At 39.3% G+C, this 12050-nt stretch overlaps 1 protein-coding gene across 4 annotated transcripts in view; it reads right to left on the reverse strand.

The window, feature by feature from the left end:
• LOC142976356 (cubilin) overlaps positions 1-12050 on the reverse strand; it is a 93151-nt gene that overhangs the window by 6286 nt on the left and 74815 nt on the right. For 3 of the 4 annotated variants that reach the window (XM_076119621.1, XM_076119622.1, XM_076119624.1), the window contains exons 4-12: positions 8511-8582; positions 5607-5781; positions 5013-5039; positions 4238-4449; positions 2364-2571; positions 1651-1859; positions 1255-1390; positions 1079-1177; positions 395-612 (exon numbers count right to left, since the gene is read on the reverse strand). In XM_076119621.1, the coding sequence (XP_075975736.1) occupies positions 395-612; positions 1079-1177; positions 1255-1390; positions 1651-1859; positions 2364-2571; positions 4238-4449; positions 5013-5039; positions 5607-5781; positions 8511-8582 (1356 nt within the window). The remainder of the gene's footprint in view (positions 1-394; positions 613-1078; positions 1178-1254; positions 1391-1650; positions 1860-2363; positions 2572-4237; positions 4450-5012; positions 5040-5606; positions 5782-8510; positions 8583-12050) is intronic. The other variant, XM_076119623.1, reaches the window with a different exon arrangement.

A 12050-nucleotide genomic window follows, 5' to 3' on the forward strand; every position in this document is an offset into this window, starting at 1 on the left:
TGTTTGTTTGTTTGAACGCGCTAATCTCAGGAACTACGGGACCGATTTGAAAAATTCTTTCAGTGTTAGATAGCCCATATATCGAGGAAGGCTATAGGCTATATATCATCACGCTACGACCAATAGGAGCGGAGTACGAGTAAAAAATGTTACAAAAACGGGGAAAAATTTCACCATTCTCTCTTATGTGACGCAAGCGAAGTTGCGCGGGTCAGCTAGTTATTAATAATTTGTTAATCCTTAACTTCAACAACATTGCCTAATCTCATCAACCCTTGATTCGATTAAGCCCAATTTTACAAGACGCGGCGTTTCATACCGTACTAAAAAGGCCTTAAAAATGAGACTTAGAACTAGTACCTAAAGGTTTTTAATCCAATATGAATCAACTCACCAGTCTCGAAGGTATATTTCGCCTTGAAGCCCCTACCCTGCAGTTCACCGGAGCTGAAGACCATGACGAGCCTGGGTCCATCAGACAAGAGTGGTGGAGGGAACGGCGGGGAGCCGCTCATGCCTTCACCGCACAGCTCTGCGTCGTGCTTGTCGTACGAATCTGTCGCCTCCTGCCCGCGGAGGTACACTTTCAAGTAGCCGTCTGGACACGACCCACTGGGAAAAAGGAGACATTATTTTAGGGTAACTTAAACCGTGTTCTAAAGTCGTGATATAAGTTATGTATAAATAGTTGCTTTAGATCTGGGTTACGAAAGTAGTTAACGTGAAATAAGCTCTAAACAGTCATAGGTAAATACAGGACTGATTTATAAAAATAGATCAAATATACATTTCGGGATCGTATAAGTGGCGTAAAGAGACATGAAATTTCAAATAACCAACGCGACGTGTGATTAAAGTGAGTCTACAGATTTATCATTCATTCCTAATATCATTGAACTTTAACAAGATCAAGTCAAGGAGGAAAGAATTTTCCGACATGAAAATCAGTGTTCCAATTTCACGCTACTTAGTCAATACATTAAAACATTTTTATTTGCCGTTACATTTTCATTCCATATGGGAATTACAGATGTCTGTAATTTAAACGATTATGGTAATGTTGCGATATTAAACTCACTCTGGTTTTGGAGTATCTCCTTTCGGAATAGAAAAGTTCTGAAATTCCAGTCGAACTCTTTCCAAATTTTGTGAATCTTGCATACCGTATATAAAATATCTGAAACAAAAAGGGTCATGTTAACTCTCAGAATTTTCAGAATTTGTTGGGAAAGTATGTATGTAATTTGTACTTACCTACAAACAACTTTTTGTATATAGGGGAATGGATAATTTGGATGGTACACGAAACCTGTTGATTCCTTTTTACTAAGAATCTTCTGGTCGCATTCTGAGCCCCTAATGTGCTCGGCGTCGTGTTTACTTATAAAATCTGAAAATCAAACATACAGCACTCTTTACTTCTTCAAGAGTTTATTAACCATGATATAACTTCCAAATTTAGGTATCTAATACAAATGTGCGATATAGATTTACTAAAATGAATGCATGCGCCGTCCATCTTTCATCGGAAGTCAAGAAATTAATATATTTCTAAAGTCGACACAAAATTTGACATCTCACTTATGTGTACATATTAAAAAACGAATTATAACAAAATAATCATCATAAAGCATCAGAAGCGCAACTTACCTAACTTAACAAAACTCTCTGAGAACTCGAAGATACCCTTGAAGCCGCGATTCTGCGTGCTAGCCGCGCGGGGCAGAGTGTAGAAGGTGACGAGGAGGCGCTCGTCGCTCGAGTACAGCACCAGGTTGCGCTGCTGGCCGCAGTACGTGCCGATCACTGCTGACGTGTTGTCGGGCCCGTCGTATACGCGCACCCAGTCGAATGGACAACTGATATGATAATTCATATATGAGTACTTAATACAAGATACAAGCAAGAGGAGCGGATCGATCTCTTAAGCTACGCGGACCGAGGTTGTTCTGTGGATGGGTGACTATCTTAAACATATCGTGTTCTTCCGTATTTCGGAAGGCACATTAATCAATTTCAAAGATCTTTGTCAGTCGCACAGTCGTTAACGGTAGCTAGAAGCTGGAACGTGTAACAGCTAGTGTTCTTGAAGGGTATCGTAAAATTGCCCGAGTGGACGTCAGATAGGCAGTCGCTCCATGTAAAACATTGCTGTCCAGCTGCAACCGGTGAGACTGGAAGCCGACTCCAACATAGTTGGAAGAAAGGATAGGCTATACCTAAAACCAACCTTAACGAAGAAAGGAAGAATCTTTAAACTTCATGTAAATGTACTGCTTTAGACAACAATGCAGCGTAATCGTTTGATAAACGTATTTTAAGTTAATTATATTAACAAAAGTTAAAATAATAATATAACTTACTGAGGACCGCCGAAAAATAGATCGAAATCTCTGAACTCGAGACGTATCCGCTGGCCGGGCTGGCCACTGAACAGATAGTTGCAGGTCATGTCCTTGGGATAGATGCCCGGGTAGGTCGGCGACAGCAGCAGCCCCGTCTTGCGCTTGTTCGCCTCGATCACGAACGAACACAATGTGTTCGGTACTGGGGTGCCCACTTCGTACTCGGCTGGAGAAAATAATTGGTCGATTAATCAAAATATTCGTTGTTTTATCCGACTGTGCAATGCATTGAGCAGCAGGTACACTAGCGTAAACTTGTTTGTTAAAGATGCGATTTGTCTCTGCCTACCCCCGTGGGAAAATTATTTAACGCATGTATATAAATATGCGGTTTTTTAAGTACTTAAGTTAAAAAAGTCAAGCTTTTTAATGAAATTATATTAGTGAATAACTGCCTCTGTGGCGCGGTCGGTAGTATATGCGACTGCGGTGCGAGAGGTCTCGGGTTCGAATCCTGGGTCGGGCCAAAAAGTCTTTTCTGAGATTTTCTGTTAAGAATTTCTCAGAGATTGCCCGGAGTTAGGAAGTTGAGGTCGAAGACCTCCGTGCCTCGGAGAGCACGTAAAGCCGTCGGTCCTGCGCCTGACCTCTCACTGGTCGTGTCGGTTATCCGTCCCACCAAACTATGAGAGTGATGGAATAGAGAGTGTACCTGTGTATTGTGCACACACTTGGGGTGAGTATAGACTACAACATTTTCTGGAGCATTTCTGTGTAATGTAACGTTCTTACGAATGATACAATACAGGCAAAAGCTCAGTTTCCAAAGCATTTCCATGTAATGTAACGTTCCTGCGAATGCTCGGCGTTATGTTACGGGTAAATGCTCACAGCGTGTGTGCATTTACCAAAATTTCGTTGTACCTTGCGTTCATTCTTTTTTGAAATGTCAGACCTACAAGCTCTCCCTCTCCCTCCGCGTCACCCCGCAACCGCGCATCGCCCGCACTCGTGGCTCGACGAAATGTTACACCAATACGCTCGACGAAATGTTACACCAATATGCTCGTTGGTTTGTAACAAGAGGCCTGCGTGCTCGACGTTTAGTTCGTAAGAGGATGATACACTAGAACATATCATAGAGCGGCTCGTTGTTCTGTTACAAGTAAATGTTGTAGTCTATACTCACCTTAAGACACTATAAACAAAGTCCTGCACAGATGGCCAGTTTCAATGAAACTGACCGCCGTAGCCGTATATCGGCTAGGAGGAGGACATTATTATATTAGTGAAATCGCTCGCTGTATTACAGATAAAAGTTGTACTTTAGTCACATATCTCCATTCCACTGCAATATGACTTTGATAACTTTACCGAAGTTATTTTTAAATCATATGAAAGAGAAATGAAGTAAGACTGGAAGTTGTGACAGTTGTTCAGCTCGCCGTTAGTTATGTGAACTTGTACTGTCCAACTTTGACGGCCGTCTGTCTGTTATTGTTCGAACATTATATTCGTGTAGGTATTCCGAAACTTCGGATGCTCTACAAACGTCCAAGACGTAGTTACAATACAACTTAATAATTAAGTTTTAAATGAATGGTTAAATAATTTCTTCAATGTCTTCGGCTGATTCCACAAGGCGTGCGCATAGCCTTAAGCAGCGTGCTCGCCAAAAGTGAAATAGCCTTAAAGGCCTATAAGAATATATCTTCACAAATTCTACATTTAACATTTTTTTTACGATATTCAATTGGTAAATACGGCACAAAGCGGTATTATTTTTTCTCAACTTTGATTGACAATGGTTTGATATTTTTTAGATATGAAGGGAAGGGTAGGTGCGACCAGTTAGCTGTCCTTTCCCTCATCTTTGTCCTTCTGATACTCACATGCGTTGATGAAGCGGTAGGTTCCTGTGAAGAGCGTGGGCGGCGTGTACATCTTGTCTGTGTAGAAGGAGAGCGCGACCGCGCGGTGCAGAGAGACGCGGCGGCGCGGCGGGATGGGCCCACAGTAGCGCCCGCCAAACGCCGAGTTGACCAGCTCGCCCGCCTCCAGCGACGCCATCTCCGAGTATATGTCCATGTACTCGTGCATGCATCTGTAAACCACCCCTGATCATCAGCACCTGTCTATGCAACCCACCAGCTTTGTATGATACAAATAACTCATATATTTGAATGTCAAAGCCAGGACAGTTACTGAAATTAATTGGATCCGACCCTTAAGTGGTTCCAGCCACAAACTATTCAAAGTTTCAAAGTTACAGGTTCTGGAAAAGGTTGTACGAAAACCAAACATTTTCATTCCAATAAAACTAATTTAGGTCCGTTCCAACATTTCTATCGTCCAAGTTACAAGGTTACGTCCAACTTTAGTCGTATCTAAATTCCACTAACACAATTACTCAAAGGCTATTTCGTATTCCATCATGTGTAATCAGGAACAATCGTACTTCTGTTTATATTAGATCACAAAGTCATTTCCAAACGAATTTTTCGTCTCGAACTCGACGGAATATATCACACGAACTTCTGCCGAGTCAAGGTTGGCTCCCGGAAAAGTTTGACCTATTTCCTAAGTACACATAAATAATAGCATCGGTGGAAAACATATTCATGTCTCGTAAAATAAGGAAGGAGTGAGAAGGATGGTGATACTTACGCTGGAAGCTCTCCCACTGCGGCACCACTGTAAGAAAACAAATAAATGAGCGATAAAGTCAAATAATAGTATGTTTTGATCGGAGGGTGCGATATTTATACTTTTATACGTCGTATCGTACACGTGTGCTGTCGGAGAGTTTATTTGATTTGTTTTGTTGTATTTCTTGATTGAAAGTGTACACTTCAAAGTTGAGAACTTGTATTGGGAACAGCTTCGATGCGAGTTCTATTGTAAGAACTATGGATGTGATGGATCAAAAAGTGCGACTAAGTTACACCTTCACAACAGTTCTTTTCATTTCTTAGTTTTCTAAGAAGATTGTGTAATAGTCTGTAATAACATCAGTCTTGTTAATCTTGTTATTCACCAGCAAAGATGTCAAGTAAATAAATTGAAATGATAGTTTTAGTTTTAGATTATTTTTATCCACTCAGACTCATGTTGTCGCCAACAGAGTTCCTCAAAGATTAACATTCGTAAAGCAAAAATATTACCTTATTTGGCATACTGATACTCATACGAAAATGCGCGACGACTTTCTGACATGGTCTAATCTTTAAACATTACTTTATTAATAGGAAGTGTTCTTACTCTGGTGGTTTCCCCCGCAGATCGAAGGTGCGGAACTCGACGAGCACCCTCTGTCCGGGCGCGGCGAGGAACGTGTACAGGCACTGGCGGCTGCGGTTGTTGGGGTTCACCAGCTCCGGCGCGTGGAACGTGCCGTTGCTCGCGCCGCCGCGGCTCACGAATGTGCGGTCGCACTCTGCACATAACATAAGCGATATTCATAGTACATTGAACTATATACTGTTGTTCAAGGTGTGGGTTGCAAAGCAGGGGATGTTGCAACATTTGCGTAAGCGCATTCTTTGTGGGGTACAGCATTTGTCTCGTGGATAGCTCCAAAAGCGTTTTGGAAGGGTTTAACAAAATGTCCTCGGCGTCCTGCTACCTACTTTATTGTACAAATATGCTATTGTAATACAACGAACTGATTCCTTACGACCGAATTTATGAGGAGCTCCTCAACTAACCTGAGTGTTACAAAGTGCTTTTATAAAGAAAAACTTTAGCTGTCCATGGTACAAAAATAATAACGAGCTGCAAGTACATCTTAAGTAAGAAAAAGTTTTATATTTTCTTCCGTAACAAGCGTCGCTGTAAAATCACAGCGAATATTTTTAGTGTGGCGCGAGAGCTCTATTGTAGTTGAACCGCACAAGGTGCAATCGTTCTCCTGCACACGCCGCGCTGATTGCACACCGGTGCGCGCAGGCAAATCTGGTTTTATGATTTCACGTATGAACGAATATTTAAGTCAACTTTCAGTATTTTTCATACATAAAACACAAAATAATGTTTAAAAAATTGTGTATCAAATGGATCCCCAAGTAAAAAATCAATGGATAAGGTAGCCCCAAAACTTCACAGCGGCTCTCGACAAAACGAAACATGATTCGGAAAGCTTAGATACACAAAAAATATCCAGTCCACCCTTACTTCAGGCAATAAACACGTCAGAAACAGTAACACACAATTGTACGCGTATTCACAACGAACGACCCTGTCCCCAAAATGTCTCCTTTGTTTAATTCCCGCCGTTTCTGAAAAACCGCGATAACATGGCGACCGACGTCACAAGCTTTATTATACAAATGAATTTGAAATAACATTGATAAAACCCGACAGTAATGAACGATTGTTCAACAATAATTTTTTGTTGAAAATTTCGTAGAATTTCCAAATGATGAGTTATTTGTTTAGATAACGATGAAATAGGATGACATCTGTGTTATTGCGAGGAGAATGTTCCAGACTGGAGCGCGATGACCCAAATGTTGTGTTTATAAATACTAAAACGTATCGGAGAATACCTTGACACGTAGTGAGAAAGCTTTCGCATCAAGTCTGAAAGAATAGGTAGCCTTCAGAGATTTATGTAGGCACCGAAATAGCCGTGTTTAGCGCAGGTGCCCGGGGCACTACGTAGCACTGCATTCACTTCAGAAATGGTGGAGTATTCAAAAGCCCGCGTTCACGGGTGGCTGGGTAAAGCGACGAGACATCAGAAGGGCGATGCAACAGACAACACTGATGCTTCAAGCATCCAAGTGATGAATTGTTTCGAGATGCGCTCAGCGTTTAATGTCTTAGAAATGATGCTTCTTCTGATGTAGCTGTTTTGTCTTTCAGTAGGCACAAAGTTGTCACAGTTCTGATTACATCTTCTTTATGGATGTGTCCATTATTAGACTAGTTTCAAACAATCATCAGATGGCCTACAGGCATCGCTGCTTTACACCAAAGTATTTCTAGATTGTTTCAAACTTTCTCGGAATCATTTTCATATATGGTGACGAACATTTTGTATCAGAGACCACAGATACCGCTCTGTGGTTCAGTTAGAGTCACGCCTCATATCTTACTTCTCTCATAACAGAATATTAGTAAGTCCATTAAAACTTCTCCACATCACAACCCTCTCTCAGCACTCGAATAAGATGTCCATGAAACAATACTCTTCTCGTATTTTTAAAACAAAACACCAAGTCTTTTTAGTCATTCCCAGACTTGTATGTAGTTTTATAATTAGCTTGCTTTCTAACTATATTTTCTGATCGATTTATGTTTTTACGTATTTTATTACTGGCGTAAACCTCTCGAAAGGTGACAGAAGAAGAAAAAATAATGAAGAAGACACGTTGTAGAGAACAGGAGAGACAGAAAAAGAAAATGGAGCCTGTTGGAGAGTGAAACGATGACAACCTGAAGAAACAACAGATGCTGATAGAATACATTCCAATACAAAGAAAAACAATGAAACAGTTTGATCACATCGAATAAACACAAACTAATTACACAACACACACCGACATGCTGGTTTCATGTAAAAGTAACAAACGAAAAAAACATCTAAAACAATGGAAACACATTCCGTTTTCAAATCTCGGCGCGATTGGTGTTGACAGCAGAATGGGGGGTAAATAAATGTGAAACGTACTTTATCGAAAATGGGATGGCTGCGATAGGATCTACATTGTGCCAGGGTGTTGCACCTATTGGAAATACGCCAGTTATAATGTTTTTTCATTTGCCGAGCGTCCACACTTTCATCGGTTTGAAATTTGCTCTTTCGCATTAATTTGCTGTTTATTTTTTTGTGAAAGGTGTGTGGACTTTCCTCGTTCTGCCATTTCAGCGACGGCTCTGTGTCAGGGTTTGTGCTGGACATCAAATATACGTGCAGTATACCAACGGTGAGTTAGCTATGTGCCGCTAGAATAAGATCTCGATATTGATTGCATTGTGTAGTGCTGCCTGATTTTTCGCCGAATCGTTGGAGTTTTTATGTTAGAGCATTCGCTCATTGTGTCACATCGTGTTACTACTTTGTTTTATTGTTTTCTTTTTATATTTTTATTGTATTTTTGTTGTCTATTTTGAGATCTTATTGTAGCGATTTTGTTTATTTATTATTATTAGAAGACGTACTTGGAAATTTAGTAGGCGTAGGCTCAGCGAGCGTCGCGCGGCTCGAGAGCTCCGTGGTCTCTGCCGCGAGCACTGCACAGAAATAACATCTAGTTATTTGTAAGGACCTACTTACTTCACAAAAACTTCGGTCTCTAGAACATTCCAGGAATAACTTCCGAATGCAGCATTAGAGTTTACATTTATAACTCGCAAAAGATTTCGACTTCAGACCGAGAAGTCATTGATTTGATAAAACATTATCAAACTTGTCGAGCGGTCGGGAAGAAATATTTTTTATCGAAGGCAGCATTACACAGATTTATGTTTCCAAAGCTTTGTAAACGACTCAATATTGTTTATGGCTATTATCACTGAGGAAGATAGTCTTAAATGGCGTTTAAAAGTTGCCAACTATCCTCACTAGTGCTCTTAGAAGGCGTATAATTAATTCATGCCGGCGTTATATTCCGCCTCTCGCCGGCGTCTCCGACATAACTTGATGAAGTATGCCGACGCGCCAGTTATGAAGAATTCACAAATAAGTATATAAACTTGTACGCTCTCAAGGCAGCACTCGGTGACGAAATTTCGCTAATACATTCACTTGAATAAGTGTATTTGCACATGTGGAGTTAATGTACCATACAGCAAGAAGTTGGTGGAATTTTCGATAATCCTATTTATTTAATGTCGGATAGAGAAACTCTTGCAATAAATTAGTTGATTCGTATGTATATATTATTCTGTCTATGTATTTCTGCGGTTTAGAGTCTGTAACGAGAGATCGTTTACAGTCAACTAAAGTGAAGTACGATAAACACTATTGTAACAATTTATAGTATCTTATTAGTCTTCACTGAAACTTACAAGAAAATCTCGACGAATTCCACGCTTAGTCTCCTTTGAAACAGATTGAATCTTCCAAACGTAATTGTCAATTTAAATACAAGGCGGGGCTTTAAATGAGCAGTTCATTTAAACAATCAATCATTCATTCGAGACAAACGTTGGCAGTAAGACAGATTGTCTTCGAACTGTCAAAGTTAAATAAAGACAATAGTTTGTGGTTCTCCCAGATGGCAATATAGATCTCGCAAGTGACAAACTAAAGCCATTGTGTCCGGTGAGAGGGGGCGAGAGGGGGCAGAGGGGGAGGAGGTCAGAACTTCGCTAATTACTCGCGGACCCGCCAGATGTACGACCTGACCGCCATTCGTGAACTTTGTAAAAAAGGGGATTGCCCCTTTTAGACGTAAAATTGAAAATGTTTGTTTCAAACATGGCCACAGTTATATTACAGTACTAACAAGGTTTTAGGAACATATGATGTGCATTTATAAAGTGCACTATGTATTCCCTTTGTTACCAGACAGCTCACAACTAAGACCCTTCAAGTCTTTACACAGAATTAATTACTCTCACTTGAAATACGAGTAATATGTTGAATGTTATAGAAGATTGTTCTTGGTAATGACTAATACGAGTAAGATTCTGCTGACAAGCCGTTACCAAGAACAGTTTTCTTTGTAATTCTAGTTTGTAATTCTAACTGAGTCTGATAGCGAAAACTATTAGATTTTTCTGAAAGGCAATATATAAGTATCTAGCACGATTTACAGAAGAGTGAACAAAAACGGTTCATATTGAATTAATTTAAAATATAAACAATTAATGAATATTCACTATATTCAATTAGAATCATCGCACACCATTTGGGCCGGAATTCAATATAATTTATAGACCTACAAAATTTAGTCCATTCTAGATCTGGCGAAAATTTATAAGCACTAAGTTACTATCTAAGAACGACGGCTTCTTGTTTTAATATAAGTGATCAACTTGAAAATAAGGGTCTGAAAATTGCGTATGTTTTGTAAAACAAAAAAAATAGTAAAATTAAATCATTTTTCTTATCGATTCCAAAATTCTGCCACTTTTTTACAGCCCCGTAAATATAACAATGTAATCTGTTAGTTTCTCTTTCTACGAGACAATCTGTTTTTATTAATTTTGTAAAATATCGAATATGTAACTCAGCCTAGCACTACCAAATCCTACGATTTTAGTTTCGAATAGAGACAATCAACGGCGCTATCGTTTAAAGTCTCGCACCGTCAGAAGTGTGAGCTAACGACCAATAGTTCGAAACTCTCTGTACAATCAGAAACACGGTGAAACACTACACCTTTTACTAACAGTTGCAATAACGACGCGTGGGAACTTTAGTAGATAACTGTTTCAACTAGTGGCTTTGAATTTACTTCACAACTCACTGGAAGTAGACCAATCACTAATTAGTGTATTAATTGCATCTGCTGTCACCAATTACCCACGTCATTTTGAATCTACGTGTATTTTAAACTCGATTTGGAAAAAGTCGATATTCGACACAAGATATGCAAGAGATTTATTCTTTTTATATTTTTAATTTCTTACGCAAAACATAAAAATATTTTATTAGTAGTTAGTCCTTTTTAAAACCTTCAGTGCCATTACCAATCTTCAGTTTAACTAGAAGGTATAGGTGATTTCGACTTTTGTAGCAACTTGATCGTTCGGCCGTAGTTCGCAATCGTTTCTCTATTGAAGAATTAAGACATTTAATAACTAATCTCCCATTCTAACTCATAACACATCACAATGCTCTAAAGTATAAACAGACAGGCCCACAGTCCAAATTATTCAGTAAGTGTGTAGTCAGTGTGTTTCAGTGTACGTCAGTGTTAGTTTCAAACGTCAGCCGTGTAGGGCCGGATGTAACAAACGAGTGCTCCAGATTCCCTCGAGCTTCATTAATTGCTAGCGCGATGTATTTTTTGTTTATACATACCATTGAGCTTTACTATGATGTTGGAAAGAGTTTTGTTTTGATTTAGAATACTTAATAAAAAGAAAAAACAGTCGAGGTTTCATTATAATTTTCTCTATAACGCTTATAATAAATATCTTTAGACGTCTCTCGCACGATTATTTTCTTTCAAATTGGGTATTAATAACCAAAATAATTCTTAAAATATATTTAGATAAAGAAACATCATAACAGTGGCTGGTCTGACTCTTGGATTGGTGGAATTCGAATCCATGATACATCGTTAACTCTTGCACTCAATAAGCCACCCAATGCTACTGTACTATGTACTACTCGTGCCAATGTTTTGCGTCAGAAACATGTAGAATTGTAGACCTTAAAAAAAAAACAATAGAGTTTTAAATAATGTTTTTCAATTGCCATTCCATTTCAGTTCAGCTGGACAGTTTGTATGTCAGTCGGCAGTGCCGAATGTGACACAAGTAGGCCGAAGATGTCGTGGCGTCAGCCTACATTCAACAGTTATTTACTGCACGCTGATAGTTAATAAATAGTTTGTTTTGAAGCGGTTTTAATTGAAGAAAGTGTCTGTTGTATAAACGTGGATATAATATAATATAATATATAATTAGTGTGTGATATTTCAGTTGCACTTAGATGAAATTCGATACACGGCAAGTTTTAAAAATGAACATTACCGATGAACCTTAGAACGAAACTATGACGATCGCCGAAAGAAGATATAGTTT

Source organism: Anticarsia gemmatalis, chromosome 11 (assembly GCF_050436995.1).
Source record: "Anticarsia gemmatalis isolate Benzon Research Colony breed Stoneville strain chromosome 11, ilAntGemm2 primary, whole genome shotgun sequence".
NCBI lineage: Eukaryota > Metazoa > Arthropoda > Insecta > Lepidoptera > Erebidae > Anticarsia > Anticarsia gemmatalis.